This window comes from Macaca thibetana, chromosome 19 (assembly GCF_024542745.1).
Source record: "Macaca thibetana thibetana isolate TM-01 chromosome 19, ASM2454274v1, whole genome shotgun sequence".
Lineage (NCBI taxonomy): Eukaryota > Metazoa > Chordata > Mammalia > Primates > Cercopithecidae > Macaca > Macaca thibetana.
The window spans coordinates 18,387,601-18,404,302 of record NC_065596.1 but is presented as its reverse complement, the minus strand read 5'-3'; the positions used below and the strand labels follow the sequence as shown (position 1 = coordinate 18,404,302).

The window sequence follows — 16,702 nt, the reverse complement described above, 5'->3', positions numbered from 1 at the left end:
TGCTCCTACTCGGATGTCAGCCTCAGGACATAACTTTGTCCTTTCCAATCAAAATAAAAATTGGCCTGGGGCCCCATCCATAGACTGGGAACCTAGTGTTCCCATTGTGCATTGTAGTCATAAGCCACAAAAGGTGCTTGGACTGATTGAAACCAACAAGAGGCATTGGCCAGGTGTGGTAGCTCACGCCTGTGATCCCATTAATTTGGGAGTCTGCGGCAGGCGGATCGTTGAGGTCAGGAGTTCAAGACCAGCCTGACCAACATGGTGAAACCCGGTCTCTACTAAAAATACAAAAATTAGCTGGGCATGGTGGTATGTGCCTGTAATCCCAGCTTCCTCTGGAGGCCGAGGCAGGAAGATCCCTTGAGCCAAGGAGGTGGAGGTTGCAGTGAGCTGAGAATGGGCCACTGCACTCCATCCAGCCTGGATGACAGAGTGAGACTCTGTCTAAAAAAAAAAAAATTCGAGAGACATCAGCGGCTCTTGGTGATGGATTGGTGTGGGAGGGCCAGGGAAAGCTGAGGATGACCAGTAGATGTCTGGTAACCAAGCTGGGTGATGAGCATTGTCCCTCGCACACCCTTCACATGAGGGGTAGGGGACGGTAGAGAAGGTGAGCTTTGTGAAGAGGGAGAAGGACGAGGACCCTGATGCGGGAGGAAAGAAGATGTGAAAAGTGAAGATGAGGCAAATATTAGCTTTAGAAAAGAAGAGGATCGCTTGAGCCCAGGAGTTCAAGTCCACCCTAGGCTACAGAGCAGAATGCCATCTTTACAAAAAAATTTCTTTTTCTTTTTCTTTTTTTGGAGATGGAGTCTCACTCGGTCCCCCGGGCTGGAGTACAGTGACCCAGTCTCGGCTCACTGAAACCTCCGCCTCCTGAGTTCAAGCGATTCTCCTGCCTCAGCTTCCTGAGTAGCTGAGGTCACAGGCACCCACCACCATGCCTGGCTAACTTTTTGTTTGTTTGTTTGTTTGTTTTGAGACAGAGTTTCACTGTTGTTGCCCAGGCTGGAGTGCGATCGATCAATCTCGGCTCATCGCAACCTCCGCCTCCCAGGTTCAAGCAATTCTCCTGCCTCACCCCCTCTCCCGAGTAGCTGGGATTACAGGCATGTGCCATCACGCCCGGCCAATTTTTTTTTTTTTTTTTGACAGAGTCTCGCTCTGTCGCTAGGCTGGAGTGCAGTGGCACAATCTCAGTTCACTGCAACTTTCACCTTCCGGGTTCAAGCGATCCTCCTGCCTCAGCCTCCCTAGTAGATGGGACTACGGGCACGTGCCACCACGTCAGCTAATTTTTGTATGTTTTTAGTAGAGATCGGGTTCCACCATGTTGGCCAGGATGATCTCGATCTACTGACCTCATGATCCCCTCGCCTTGGCCTCCCAAAGTGCCAGGATAATTGGCGTGAGCCACTGTGCCTGGCTAATTTGTGTTTTATTGTTTTTTTTTTTTTTTTTGAGATGAAGTCTCGCTGTGTAGCCCAGACTGGATGGAGTGCAGTGGCATGATCTCAGCTCACTGCAAACTCCGCCTCCCGGGTTCACGCCATTCTCCTGCCTCAGCCTCCCAAGTAACTAGGACTATAGGCGCCCGCCACCACGCCCGGCTAATTTTTGTATTTTAGTTTCACTGTGTTAGCCAGGATGGTCTCGATCTCCTGACCTCGTGATCTGCCTGCCTCGGCCTCCCAAAGTGCTGGGATTACAGGCGTGAGCCCCCGCACCTGGCCTAATTTTGTATTTTTAATAGAGACGGGGTTTCTCCATGTTGGCCAGACTGGTCTTGAACTCCCGACCTCAGGAGATCCACCTACCTCTGCCTCCCAAAGTGCTAGGATTATACGTGTGAACCACCGAGTCCGGCCAACTGGGGACAGTTCTGTCTCCCAGAGGACACTTGGCAATGACGTTTTTGGCGTCAAGACTAGAGGAAGGTGCTACTGGCATTAAGTGGGTAGATATATAGATGCTAAAAAGCATCCTACAATGCATATGAAACTCCTTACAAGCGAGAACCATCTGTTCCCAAATTTCAGTAGTGTTGAGGTTGAGAAACCCTGTTCTGAACTTTTCTCCAGGCTGGATGCGGTGTCTTATGCCTGTAATCCCAGTACTTTGGGAGGCCGAGGCGGGTGGATCACTCAAAGTCAGGAGTTTGAGACCAGCCTGGCCAACATGGCGAAACCCCGTCTCTACTAAAAATGCAAAAATTAGCCAGGCGTGGTGGTGGGCACCTGTAATTCCAGCTCAGGAGGTTGAGGCAGGAGAATTGTTTGAACCTGGGAGGTGGAGGTGGCAGTGAGCCACCACTGCACTACAGCCTGGACCACAGAGGGAGACTCTGTCTCAAATAAATAAGTAAATAAACTTTTCTCCAAACTTCAGGGAAATCATAAACATTTCAAAATTATATTTTCTTTTCAGGTATAAAACACCCAGTTACACATGTTTCTGGTGATAATTGTTGTTATACTGGAAGTTTGTTTTGTGTGGTAAGTATAAGTGTATAATTGTTCATTTTTTTGCTCCCCTCTGAACACAAATAATCATGAGTAGAAATAAAGGCTGGGCGTGGTGGCTCACACCTGTAATCCCAGCACTTTGGGAGGCCGGGGCAAGAGGATTGCTGAAGCCCAGGAGTTTGAGACCAGCCTGGGCAACATAGTGAAACCCCATCTCTACAAAAAATAAAATAATTAGCCTGGTGTGGTGACATGTGCCTGCAGTCCCAGCTACGGCAGGAGGGTTGCTTGAGCCCAGGAGATCGAGGCTGCAGTGAGCCATGATTACGCTACTGCACTTCAGCCTGGGCAACAAGCGAGACTCTGTCGAAAAAAAAAAAAAAAGACGTGGGCACGGTGGCTCGTGCCTGTAGTAATCCTAGCACTTTGGGAGGTCAAGGTGGGTGGATCACCTGAGGCCAGGAGTTTGAAACCAGCCTGGCCAACATGGCAAAACCCCGTCTCTACTAAAAATACAAAAAATTAGCCGGGCAGGGTGGCGTGTGCCTATAATCCCAGCTACTCGGGAGGCTGAGGCAGGAGAATCACTTGAGCCTGGGAGGCGGAGGCTGCAGTGAGCCGAGATCGCACCATTGCACTCCAGCCTGGGTGACAAGAGTGAAACTCTGTCTCAAAAAAAAGAAAGAAAGAAAGAAAGAAAAAGAAAAAGAAATAAGGACAGTGTAAGGCTTGAGACTGGGTCTCAAGAACTTGGTCAGTGTCATTTCCTATGGGCTCAGAGCACGGCTGGGAGATGGAAAAGGTTTTGGGGATGTTTTCAGATCCACTGGCTGACACACAGTAAATACATCCATCTATAGTTGACCTTTGAACAATGTAGAGGTCAGAGGTACCACCCTCCACCCCACACCGTTGAAAATCCACAGGTAACTTTCGACTTCCCCAAAACTTAATTACTGGCCAGGTTCGGTGGCTCACGCCTGTAATCCCAGCACTTTGGGAGGCTGAGGCAGGCAGATCACAAGGTCAGTAGTTCAAGACCAGCCTGGCCAACATAGTGAAACCCCATCTCTACTAAAAATACAAAAAAATTAGCCAGGTGTGGTGGCAGGCACCTGTAATCCCAGCTCACAAATTCGAGGCTAGCATGGGCAACGTGGTGAGACCTTGTCTCTATTCAAAATATAAAAAAAAAAAAAAAAGAAAGAAAAAGAAAAAAATAGCTAGGTGTGGTCGTGTGCACCTATAGTCCCAGTTACTCGGGTAGCTGAGATGGGAGGATGGCTTGAGCCCAGGAGGCACATGTTATAGTGAGCTGAGATCATGCCACTGCACTCAGCTGGGGCGATAGAGCCAGAACTTGTCTCAAAACAAAAATAAACCAAAAAACAAACTTAATTACTAATAGCCTACTGTTGCCTGGAAGCCTTACTAATAACATAAACAGTCTATGACTGTCACCCAGGGTAGAGTGCAGTGGTGCAATCTCAGCTCATTGCAACCTCTGCCTCCCAGGTTTCAGTGATCCCCCTGGCTCAGCCTCCTGGGTAGCTGGGAGTACAGACAGGTACACACCACCACGCCCGGCTAATTTTTAGTAGAGATGGAGTTTCACCATGTTGGCCAGGCTGGTCTCGAACTCCTGGCCTCAAGTGATCCACCTGCCTCAGCCTCCCAAAGTGCTGGGATTACAAGCCTGAGCCACCATGCCTGGCCCTACTTTTTTTTTTTTTTTTTTTTGAGACAAGGTCTTGCTCTGTCCCCAGGCTGGAGTGCAGTGTTGCAATTATAGCTCACTGCAGTCTCGAACTCCTGGGCTCAAGGTATTCTCCCACCTCAGTCTCCCAAGTAGCCGGAGTTACAGGCACACACCACTAGGCCTGGCTAATTTTTTTTTCTTTTGAAACAGAGTTTCCCTCTTGTTGCCCAGGCTGGAGTGCAATGGCACGATCTTGGCTTACCGTAACCTCCACCTCCTGGATTCAAGGGATTCTCCTGCCTCAGCCTCCTGAGTAGCTGGGGTTATAGGCATGCACCACCATGCCCCGCTAATTTTGTATTTTTAATTGGTCAGTCTGGTCTCGAACTCTCGAGCTCCTGGTCCACCTTGGGCTCCCAAAGTGCTGGGATTACAGACGTGAGCTACCATGCCTGGCCTAACTTTGTTTTTTTGTTTTTTGGTTTTTTTACAAGAGATGGGGTTGGCCAGGCACAGTGGCTCACGCCTGTAATCCCAGCACTTTGGGGGGCCAAGACGGGCGGATCACGAGGTCAGGAGATCGAGACCACGGTGAAACCCTGTCTTTACTAAAAATACAAAAAATTAGCCTGGTGCAGTGGCAGGCACCTGTAGTGCCAGCTACTCAGGAGGCTGAGGCAGGAGAATGGCGTGAACCTGGGAGGCGGAGTTTGCAGTGAGCCGAGATCACACCACTGTACTCCAGCCTGGGTGACAGAGCGAGACTCCGTCTAAAAAAAAAAAAAAAAAAAAAAAAAAGAGATGGGATTGCATTATGTTGGTCAGGTTCGTGTTGAACTCCTGGCGTCAAGTTATCCACCCACCTCGGCCTCCCAGAGTGCTGGGATTACAAGTGTGAACCACCATGCCCGGCCTAACTTTGGTATTTCTTAGGAGAGATGGGGTTTCATTATGTTGGCCAAGCTGGTCTGGAACTCCTGGCCTCAAGTGATCTACCTGCCTCGGCCTCCCGGAGGGCTGGGATGACAGGCGTGAGCCACCGTGCCTGTTGTGTATCCACTTTTTGGCTCTCAGAAACAGCCCCAACAAATAGTCACATCCAGACATCCAGGTTTTTGTGCGGATGTGAGTTTTCATTTCTCTGGGATAAATGTTCAGGAACGTTACTTGTTGGCATCTTTCATTCATTCATTCTTTTTTTTTTTTAATAGGATGTCAGTAATTTGGTTTTTGCATATTTCCGTGGAGATCAGATATCCCAGACTTATATATATTATTCTAACACTGGGGGATTCAGTTTTTGGAAGTATCACTATGACAGACAGGTATGTTAAATTTGGTAAGAATGTGAAAATAAAAATATATGTACCTTGTGATTGTAGTAACTGCTGTCAATGGGTGCACGAGGGTTTTTTCCTCTTTTAAGAGTCCAGCTGGGCCAGGGGTGATGGCTCATGCCTGTAATCCCAGCACTTTGGAAGGCTGAGGCGGGAGGATAGCTTGAGCCCAGGAGTCTGAGACCAGCCTGGGCAACATGGCAAGACCCCATCTCTACAAAAATAAAAGTTAAAAATATTTAAAAATTAGGCTGGGCGCGGTGGCTCACATCTATAATCCCAGCACTTTGGGAGGCCAAGGCGGGCGGATCACGAGGTCGGGAGATCAAGACCATCCTGGCTAACACGGTGAAACCCCATGTCTACTAAAAATGCATAAAAAATTAGCCAGGCGTGGTGGCGGGCACCTGTAGTCCCAGCTACTCGGGAGGCTGAGGCAGGAGAATGATGTGAACCCGGGAGGCGGAGCTTGCAGTGAGCTGAGATCGTGCCACTGCACTCCAGCCTGGGAGACAGAGCGAGACTCTGTCTCAAAAAAAAAAAAAAAAGGCCGGGCGCGGTGGCTCAAGCCTGTAATCCCAGCACTTTGGGAGGCCGAGACGGGCGGATCACGAGGTCGGGAGATCGAGACCATCCTGGCTAACACGGTGAAACCCCGTCTCTACTAAAAAAATACAAAAAACTAGCCGGGCGCGGTGGCGGGCGCCTGTAGTCTCAGCTACTCGGGAGGCTGAGGCAGGAGAATGGCGTGAACCCGGGAGGCGGAGCTTGCAGTGAGCTGAGATCGTGCCACTGCACTCCAGCCTGGGAGACAGAGCGAGACTCTGTCTCAAAAAAAAAAAAAAAAAAAAAAAAAAAAAAAAAAAAAAAAATTAGCCAGGTGTGGTGGCATGTTTTAGTCCTAGCTACTTGGAAGGCTGAGGTGGGAGGGTCACTGGAGTCTGGGAGATTGAGGCTGCAGTGTCTATGATCACACCACTGCTCTCCAGCCTTGGGTTAGGGAAAATTCCAGGTCAATGGAGTCAGCTCAGGAGCCTAGGAAGTTAGAAAGGAGACAAAAAGTTTTAGGTCAGGCAAAATCATGGCACCATTTATGCCGTTTATGTAGTGCTTATAAAAAGCTAGTGACAGGCCAGGTGCGGTGCCTCACACATGTAATCCGAGCACTTCGGGAGGCCGAGGTGGGTGGACCATTTGAGGTTGGGAGTTCAAGACCCGCCTGACCAACATGGAGAAACCCCTCCTACTAAAAATACAAAAATACTAAAAATACAAAATTGGCCAGGTGTGACGGCGCATGCCTATAATCCCCGCTACTCAGGAGGCTGAGGCACGAGAATTGCTTGAATCCGGGAGGCGGAGGCTGCAGTGAGCTGAGACTGCACCATTGCACTCCGGCCTGGGCAACAAGAGCTAAACACTATCTCAAAAAAGTAAAATATAAAATGAAATGAAATGAAATGAAATAAAATAAAATCTAGCCGGGCTTGGTGGCGGGCACCTGTAATCCCAGCTACTCAGGAGGCTGAGGCAGGAGAATTGCTTGAACCTGGGAGGCAGAGGTTGCAGTGAGCCGAGATCATGCCACTGCATTCCAACCTGGGCAACAGAGCGAGACTCCGTCTCAAAACAAAACAAAACAAAACAAAACAAAAAACCCCCAAAAAACAAACAAAACAAAACAAAACTCTAGTGCCCAGCTGGGTAGGGGTACGGTGGCTCACACCTATAATCCCAGCACTTTGGGAGGCTGAAGAGGGTGGATCGCTTGAGTCCAGGACACTATGTTGGGCACTATGTTGCCCAGGTTAAATACCAGCCTGGGCAACATAGTGAAACCTTGTCTCTACCAAAAATACAAAAATTAGCCGGGCAAGGTGGTGCATACCTGTAGTCCCAGTTACTTGGGAGGTTGAGGCAGGAGGATTGTTTGAGCCTGGGATGTGGAGGTTGCAGTGACCCGAGATAGCGCCATTGCACTCCAGCCTGTATGACAGAGTGAGACCTGTCTTTAAAAAAAAAAAAAAAAAGCTAGTGCCCTAGTAAAGGCAACATATTAATTTATGACACATCCACATGCCCACCTGAAGACTCGTGCCATCAAGTTCCTCACCATGCTCACTTTACAGATGAGAAAACTGTAGTGGGTTGAACCAGTGTCCCCAAAATTTATGTCAACCTGGAACTGCAGAATTTAACTGTCTGTGGCATTTTTGCTGCTGTAACAAAATGTCTGAGACCGAGTAATTTATAAAGAACAGAAGTTTATTTGTCATGGTTGTGGAGGTTGGGAAGTCCAAGATCAAGGTGCCAGCAGGGTTGCTGTCTGGTGAGGGCTGCACTCTGCTCCCAAGATGGCGCCTATGCTGGGGGGTCCTCTGGAGGGGCAAAAGCCACATCCTCACACAGCAGAAGGCAGAAGAACCAACAAACTATGCTGCCTTCAACCCAGAGCTCTTTTATAAGGATGCTCATCCCAAAGACCACGCCTGTTTATAATACATTGGGGATTTCAGCATGAATTTTGGAGGGGACACCGTCATTCCAACCATCGCAGTAAACTGACTTAGAGGTAGGGTCTTTGCAAATGTAATCAGTTAAGCTAGGATGCGGTCACATTGAAATCAGGTGACCTTCAAATCAAATGACCGCTGTCCAGGCGAGGTGGCTCAGCCTGTAATCCCAGCACTTTGGGAAGCTGAGGGGGGCAGATCACTTGAGGTCAGGAGTTCAAGACCAGCCTGGCCAACATGGTGAAACCCCATCTCTACTGAAAATACAAAAAAAAAAAAAAAAAAAAAAAATCCTCCAGCTACTTGGGAGGCTAAGGCAGGAGAATCACTTGAACTTAGGAGGTGAAGGTTGCAGTGAGCTCAGATCATGCCACTGCACTCCAGCCTGGGTGACAGAGTGAAACTCTGTCTCAAGAAAAAAAAGAAAAAAGAACAAACAACACAAAAAAGAACACCTAGCATCACTAAAATCCCCAATTATTACTAAAATAGCCTTTGTGTGTGTGTACATGTGTGTACGTGTGTGTGCGTGTGTGTGCGTGCGTGTATGTGTGTACGTGTGTGTGCGTGCATGTATGTTTGTGTGTACCGGTGTGTGCGCCTGCATGTATGCTTGTGCGTGTGGTGGTGAAGTTGTTTTTATCATGGACATTTCAAGAGGAGAGGTTACCTCAGAGAATAGTTGAGCTCAGCATTGCTATAGCCACGACAAGAGTCAACCCCTATTGCTATCAATTATGTATATTGATGGCTGGATACAGTGACTCACACCTGTAATCCCAGCACTTTGGGAGGCCGAGGAAGGAGGATCACTTGAGCTCAGGAGTTCAAGACCACCGTGGGGAACATAGTGAGACCCTCCCCCATTTCTACAAAAAATTGAAAAAGAAATTAGCTGGGCATGGTGGCAGGTACCTGTGATCCCAGCTACTCAGGGGGCTGGAGGATTGCTTGAGTCTGGGAGACTGAGGCTACAGTGGGGTATGATCACGCCACTGCACTCTAGCCTGGGGGACAGAGAGAGACCCTGTTGCAAGAAAAAAAAAAAAAGAAAAAGAGAAGAAACTGGCTGGAGTGATGGAGCAAGACCTAGAGTCCCTTCCAGGGCCAGATGGATCTCATAATTCCTAATGGGATAGGTGGAGGGAAGGTCTCGAAGGCGGGTAGAATATTAGATCTCCAAAGCTGTCCACATCCTAATTCCTGGAACCTGTGAATATGGTTCCTGACATAGCAAAAGGAACTTTGCGGATGGGATTAAATTAAGGATCTTGAGGCCAGGCTCAATGGCTCACACCGGTAATCCCAGCACTTTCGGAAGCTGAGGCAGGTGGATCACGAGGTCAAGAGTTCAAGACCAGCCTGGCCAAGATGGTGAAACCTCATTTCTACTAAAAATACAGAAAATTAGCTGGGCGTGGTGACGGGCACCTGTAATCCCAGCTACTCGGGAGCCTGAGGCAGGAGAATGGCTTGAACCTGGGAGGCAGAGGTTGCAGTGAGCCGAGGTCACGCCATTGCACTCCAGCCTGGGCAACAAGAATGTAACTCTGTCTCAGAAACAATCAAGGCCACGTGCTGTGGCTGGTGGCTGTAATCCCAGCACTTTGGGAGGCCAAGGTGGGTGGATCATCTGAGGTGAGGAGTTCGAGACCAGCCTGGCCAACATGGCAAAATCCTGTTTCTACAAAAATTAGCCAAATGTGGTGGCAGGTGCCTGTAGTTCCAGCTACTCGAGAGGGGGAGGCCGGGAGGATTGCTTGAACCTGGCAGACAGAGGTTGCAGTGAGCTGAGACTGTGCCAGGCACTCCAGCCTGGGCAACAGAGTGAGACTCCATCTCAAAAAAAAAAAAAAAAAAAAAAAAAAAAAAAAAGATAGCAGTTTTAGTCTCTCTCTCTCTCTCTCTCTCTCCCTCTCTCTCTCTCTTCCTCTCTCTCTGTCTCTCTCTCTTTCTGTCTCTCTCTTCCCCCCTCTCTCTCTCTCTCTCCGTCTGTCTCTGTCTCTGCAAGATGTGGGAGGTAGCCAGCTGGGCTGCTATGGAAATCTGTCTCACTATTCCTAGGTGGGGACCTTGATTCATGTTCCAAGTCAGCAGCTAGACACTTTACTGTCCAGCCAACAATCAGAAATGAGGACTCCCAGGCAGGAATGAAAGACTCAGGCATTCTTCTAACAGTCTGGGTCATATCATTTTCTCCAAACACTCACACCAAAGCTGTCTTCTTTCAAGTTTTTGACCCAAGTGTCACATTTCTTTTCTTTTCTTTTCTTTTTTTTTTGAGACAAGGTCTCACTCTGTCACCCAGGCTGGAGGCCAGTGGCACGATTGTAGCTCACTGCAAACTCTGCCTCCCGGGTTCAAGTGATTCTCCTGCCTCAGCCTCCCGAGTAGCTGGGATTATAGGCGCCCACCACCACGCCCGGCTAATTTTGCGTTTTTAGTAGAGATGGGGTTTCATCATGTTACCAGGCTGGTCTCGAACTCCTGACCTCAGGTGATCCACTGCCTCGGCCTCCCAAAGTGCTGGGATTACAGGCCTGAGCCACCCCGCCTGGTCAAGTGTTGTATTTCCAGAGAGGGCATTATCTATTTTTTTTTTAAAAAAGACTTTCCTTCGTTGTAATTTATCAGATAATCTGAAGTTAAACTGACAAACACGTGGGTATTGAGATGGATTCATCTGAAGTATTTTCTGTTTGTTTCATAGGCAGAAATCGTCGGGTCTTTAGGTGGAATCTTCCACTTATTTTCTTTGTCGCAGGTGGGGATGCTTGTAGTGGATCAAGGGAAGGTAAGTAACTTTGCAGGGCAAAGAACTACCCAGAGGACCTTTGCCTAAGCCCAGGTTTTCGTTACAACTCACACATTCTTAAACATTTATTTATTTATTTATTTATTTTATTTTATTTTATTTATTTATTTATTTTTTGACAGGGAGTCTGGCTCTGTCGCCCAGGCTGGAGTGCAGTGGCACGATCTCAGCTCACTGCAAGCTCCGCCTCCCGGGTTCACGCCATTCTCCTGCCTCAGCCTCCCGAGTAGCTGGGACTACAGGCGCCCGCCACCATGCCCGGCTAATTTTTTTTGTATTTTTAGTAGAGACGGGGTTTCACCGTGTTAGCCAGGATGGTCTCGATCTCCTGACCTCGTGATCTGCCCGCCTCGGCCTCCCAAAGTGCTGGGATTACAGGCGTGAGCCACCGTGCCCGGCCAATAATATATTTTTGTTTAACCATTTTAAAATAGTATCATTTCTTTTTTTTATTTATGTGAGACTGATTCTCACCATGTCACCCAGGCTGGAGTGCAGTGGTGTCATCTGGGCTCACTGCAGCCTCCGCCTCCCAGGCTGAAGTGATTCTTGTGTTTCAGCCTCCCAAACAGCTGGGATTACAGGCGCCCGCCACCACGGCCAGGTAATTTTTTTTTTTTTTTTTGAGATGGAGTCTCGCTCTGTCCCCCAGGCTGGAGTGCAGTGGCACCATCTAGGCTCACTGCAAGCTCCGCCTCCGGGGTTCATGCCATTCTCCTGCCTCAGCCTCCCGAGTAGCTGGGACTACAGGCGCCCACCACCACGCCCGGCTAATTTTGTATATTTTTATAGAGACGGGGTTTCACCATGTTAGCCAGGATGGTCTCGATCTCCTGACCTCGTGATCCACCTGCCTTGGCCTCCCAAAGTGCTGGGATTACAGGCGTCAGCCACCGCGCCCAGCCAATTTTTGGTATTTTTAGTAGTGACAGGGTTTCACCATGTTGGCCAGGCTGGTCTCGAATTCCTGACCTCAAGTGACCCCCCCACACCCCCCGCCCCACCTTGGCCTCCCACAGTGCTGGGATTACAGGTGTGAGCCACTGCACCTGGCCCAATAGTACCATTTCAGTATGTTATCAATATAAACAACTAATGGATGAGATAGCTTACATTTTTCTGTACTAAATCTTCAAAATGAGGCCAGGTGCAGTGGCTCATGCCTGTAATCTTAGCACTTTGGAAGTCTGAGGCGGGCAGATCATTTGAGGTCAGGAGTTTGAAACCAGCCTGGCCAACATGGTGAAACCCCATCTCTACTAAAAACACAAAAAAATTAGCCCGGCATGGTGGCGGGCGCCTGTAATCACAGCTACTTGGGAGGCTGAGGCAGAAGAATCACTTGAACCTGGGAGATGGAGGTGGCAGTGAGCCGAGATCGTGCCAGTGCACTCCAGCCTGGGCAACAGAGCCAAATTCCATCTCAAAAATAAAATAAAATAAAATAAAATAAAATAAAATAAAATAAAATAAATCTTCAAAATGCATTGAGCATTTGACACTTAGAGTAATTCTCTATTCAGTGCTAAATTTTCAATGGTTAAACTGAAATGTAACCTTATCAAAACAATAAAGTTGTATTTAATAAAAATAAAAAAAGAAAGGCAGATCTGTGGCTTCTTTGCTTTCTTTGCTGTCCCCTGCACCGGCTAGCCGGACTCCTCTTCCCTCATTAGGACTCAGTGGGACTCCACAGTAGGGTCTGGGGAGAGGCTGAAAGCTGTCTTTTTCTCCCAGGGCATGTTCAAGTACTCAGACCACCCCCTCAACCGGAGTTTGGGGCTGTCTTTTGACTATAACGGGACTCTCGACATCGTCATCGCCCCTGGCCAGAAAGGCATCCTGCTCCTGTGGTTTGAGAAGAGCCTGTTGTTTTCCCGTAATGCAGGTGAGCCCAGGGGCCCAGGGTGGGGCTGCTGCCCAGTGGCCTCCTCCAGAGGGGCCGGGTACAGCCTGGATAAAGGGAGGGGAAGGAGTGACCCCTCCACCACTTGATTTTTTTTTCCTCTTCCATGTTCCAAGTGGACCACAAGCCCATAATCACTCAGTGGATCTCTCTGTGTCCTCACCAGCTTCCTGGCTTGCAGGATACTTAGGGCTGGGTAGATAGTGACAACTGAAATAAGTGATGGTGACAAGAGTCTCCATCATGGAGGTTTATTCTGCCAGCTTTAGGGCGCATCCCAGAAAAACGCCAGTCAGACACCTCTGAGGCTGCTTTTACAGAGTTTCAGGAGGCTTTGTATTTAACATTTCTTTTTCTTTTTCTTTTTCTTTTTTTGAGACACAGTCTCGCTCTGTTGCCCAGGCTGGAGTGCAGTGGCGCAATCTCGGCTCACTGCAAGCTCCGCCTCCTGGGTTCACGCCATTCTCCTGCCTCAGCCTCCCGAGTAGCTGGGACTACAGGCGCCTGCCACCTCGCCCGGCTAATTTTTTTTTTTGTATTTTTATTTTTCGTATTTTTAGTAGAGATGGGGTTTCACCATGTTAGCCAGGATGGTCTCGATCTCCTGACCTCGTGATCTGCCCGCCTTGGCCTCCCAAAGTGCTGGGATTACAGGCGTGAGCCACCGCGCCCGGGACTACAGGTGCACCACCATGCATAACTAACTTATTTTTTGTAGAGATGGGGTTTCACCTTGTTGCCCAGGCTGGTCCCAAACTCCTGGGCTCAAGCGATCCTCCAGCCTCAGCCTCCCAAAGTGCTGGGATTACAGATGAGAGCCACCAAGCCCGATCTGTTTTATTCCTTATAGTGGTCACCTGTATTAGAAGACATTCCGTTGTGTTCAAGCCACTGGTTGACAAAAAACTCAATGGCCCTCCCTCTGAGCTTGCTGATAGAGAAGACTAATGGGGGTCGGGTTTTCTTTTTTCTTTTTTTTTTTTTTTTGAGACGGAGTCTCGCTCTGTCGCCCAGGCTGGAGTGCAGTGGCTGGATCTCAGCTCACTGCAAGCTCCGCTTCCCGGGTTTACGCCATTCTCCTGCCTCAGCCTCCCGAGTAGCTGGGACTACAGGCGCCCGCCACCTCGCCCGGCTAGTTTTTTGTATTTTTAGTAGAGACGGGGTTTCACCATGTTAGCCAGGATGGTCTCGATCTCCTGACCTTGTGATCCGCCCATCTCGGCCTCCCAAAGTGCTGGGATTACAGGCTTGAGCCACCGCGCCCGGCCTTCTTTTTTCTTTTCTTTTCTCTTCTTTCTTTTTTTTTTTTTTTTTGAGATGGAGTCTGGCTCTGTCACCCAGGCTGGAGTGCAGTGGCGTGATCTCGGCTCACTGCAACCTCCACCTTCTGGGTTCAAGCGATTCTCCTGCCTCAGTCTCCCAAGTAGCTGGGATTACAGGTGCGTGCAACCATGCTCGGTTAATTTTTGTATTTTTAGTAGAGACAAGGTTTTGCCACGTTGGCCAGGCTGATCTCGAACTCCTGATGTCAAGTGATCTGCCCATCTCAGCCTCCCAAAGTACTGGGATTACAGGCATGCACCCCTACGCCTGGCAGAAGGGTTGGGTTTTCTTAAACCAAAGCACATTCCTTGTCATGCTTAACAAAATTGTGTTTCAGTGCTGTGTTTTCCTTGATTCATTCTCCTTTGAATAGCAAACCTCTCAAAAGCTATAAGGAACATCAAAGAGCCACTGGCCGGGTGGGCTGGGTGGTGGCACGGGTAGCTGGGGTCGCAGTAGTAGACATCCCCTTTCCCATGATGCACATGGGGCCTCATGCACCTGTCCTGTTACCTCCTAGGTCAGCTCGTCGACACCGTCCGGGTGAAAAAAGGAGAACAGACCTTGTTTACTTCCATTTTTGAAGCCCAGATCACCATCCACAACATTGCTGTCAGTGCGTACTTGACCCACTGGTAGCCTAGAGATATTTAGACCTGGCTTATTAACCATAGGCCTGCCAGACGCAACCCAGCCAAAACATGAAATCAGCCGGGCGCGGTGGCTCATGCCTGTAATCCCAGCACTTTGGGAGGTTGAGGCGGGCAGATCACCTGAGGTCAGGAGTTCGAGACCAGCCTGGCCAACATGGCGAAACCCCCCCCTCTACTAAAAATACAAGAATAAGCCAGGTGCGGTGGCGGGGGACTGTAATCCCAGCTACTTAGGAGGCTGAGGAAGGAAGAATAGCTGGAACCCGGGAGGTGAAGGTTGCAGTGAGCAGATCGCACCATTGCACTCCAGCCTGGGCAACAGAGTGAGACTCCAAAAAAAAAAAAAAAAAAAAAAAAGCTTCAACTCTTTATTTTTTCATATTGCTTGGCTTTTCCACATGAACTTTGTGATTATAAACCAGAAAATAGCTGTCATATTATTTTTTTCTTTTTTCTTTTTCTTTTCCTTTCCTTTTTTTTTTTTTTTTTTTTTTTTTTTGAGACAGAGTTTCAATCTTGTTGCCGAGGCTGGAGTACAGTGGTACGATCTCTGCTCAGTGTAACCTCTGCCTCCCTCGTTAAGTGATTCTCCTGCCTCAGCCTCCTGAGTAGCTGGGACTACAGGCACACACCACCGTGCCCGGCTCATTTTTGTATTTTTAGTAGAGAGGAGGATTCACCATGTTGTTGGCCAGGCTGATCTCGAACTTTGGGCCTCAAGTGATCCACCCCCTCGGCCTGGCAAAGTGCTAGAATTATAGGCGTGAGCCATTGCACCCAGCCATACTTATCTTTTGGTCCACAGAAATGACCAGCATTTCAATTTTCATTTGGTCTTGTTTTGTTTTTCCTAGATGAAAACGAACTGGCAGTTATAACTCGGGAGGATAATTTGTATTATGGCAATCTGGGCATCGTGCCAAGTTCCATAATCAAAGTAGGTAAAAAGAAAGTGGGGTTACGGGCTGGGCGCGGTGGTGCACCCCTGTAATCCCAGCACTTTGGGAGGTTGAGGTGGGAGGATCATCTGAGGTCAGGAGTTCAAGACCAGCCTGGCCAACGTGGTGAAACCCCGTCTCTACCAAAAATACAAAAATTAGCTGGGAGTGGTGGTGGGTGCCCGTAATCCTAGCTACTCGGGAGGCTGAGGCAGGAGAATTGCTTGAGCCCGGAAGGCAGAGTAAGACTCTGTCTTAACAACAATCAAAAAGAAAGTGGGGTTACAAATTAGTTGGTAAGGAATAATGGTCTTGTTCACAAACTTCTGAACCTCTTTTCGAAGGCTAGAAATCACTCTAGTTAGCAAAATAATAATACCAACAACAACAGCTAAAAGGGGAAGAGTTTTCAAAATACGACAGGTGCTGGTCTAGGCACTTTCGTGTATTACGTTATTTAACCTTGACCATCATCTTAGGAGTAGCTCCTCATGTCGTCCCTATTTGACAGATGGAAAAACTGAGGCACAGAGTCCTAAGTCATCTGTCCCGGCTCAAAGTGGTACTAAGTGGTGGCACAGGTGTCATCTGACATCCTCTTGTGCATTATGCCTATCTAATTTTTTGTTTTTTTTGAGATGAAGTCTCACTCTGTCGCCTAGCCTGGAATGCCGTGGCACGATCTCGGCTCACTACAACCTCCACCTCTCAGATTCAAGCAATTCTTCTGCCTCAGCCTCCCCAGTAGCTGGGATTACAGGCTCACGCCACCACACCAGGCTAACTTTTGTAGTTTTAGTGGAGTCAGGGCTTCACCATGTTGTCCAGGCTGGTCTTCAACTCCTGACCTCAGGTGATCCACCGGCCTAGGCCTCCCAAAGTGCTGGGATTACAGTCGTGAGCCACTGTGCCCGGCCACTGTGCCTATCTAATTGTATTTCCAAAAGAAAAGAAAAAAATTAAAAAATTGTATTTCCATCCTCACAGTAACTCCGTGAAGGAGATAATGTCATCCCCCATTTACAAATGAGAAAACAAAAGCTCCAG

At 48.6% G+C, this 16,702-nt stretch overlaps 3 protein-coding genes across 7 annotated transcripts in view; 1 reads left to right on the top strand and 2 right to left on the bottom strand.

Moving 5' to 3' along the window:
- MICOS13 (mitochondrial contact site and cristae organizing system subunit 13) overlaps window positions 1-16,702 on the bottom strand; it is a 201,706-nt gene that overhangs the window by 52,510 nt on the left and 132,494 nt on the right. Inside the window, exon 1 of one of the 3 annotated variants that reach the window (XM_050770922.1) lies at window positions 11,828-11,837. The exons of the other annotated variants lie outside the window; for them this stretch is intronic. The gene's annotated coding sequence lies outside the window, so the exon portion shown is untranslated. Of the gene's footprint in view, window positions 1-11,827; window positions 11,838-16,702 lie in introns of those variants that run through there. 3 annotated transcript variants of the gene reach the window in all.
- CATSPERD (cation channel sperm associated auxiliary subunit delta) overlaps window positions 1-16,702 on the top strand; it is a 61,050-nt gene that overhangs the window by 14,474 nt on the left and 29,874 nt on the right. For all 3 annotated transcript variants that reach the window (XM_050770180.1, XM_050770179.1, XM_050770178.1), the window contains exons 6-11: window positions 2,434-2,501; window positions 5,382-5,495; window positions 10,731-10,814; window positions 12,573-12,723; window positions 14,585-14,680; window positions 15,572-15,654. In XM_050770180.1, the coding sequence (XP_050626137.1) occupies window positions 2,434-2,501; window positions 5,382-5,495; window positions 10,731-10,814; window positions 12,573-12,723; window positions 14,585-14,680; window positions 15,572-15,654 (596 nt within the window). The remainder of the gene's footprint in view (window positions 1-2,433; window positions 2,502-5,381; window positions 5,496-10,730; window positions 10,815-12,572; window positions 12,724-14,584; window positions 14,681-15,571; window positions 15,655-16,702) is intronic.
- The window catches only part of SAFB2 (scaffold attachment factor B2), a 170,836-nt gene that overhangs the window by 146,512 nt on the left and 7,622 nt on the right, over window positions 1-16,702 (bottom strand). The gene's annotated exons all lie outside the window — the stretch shown is intronic.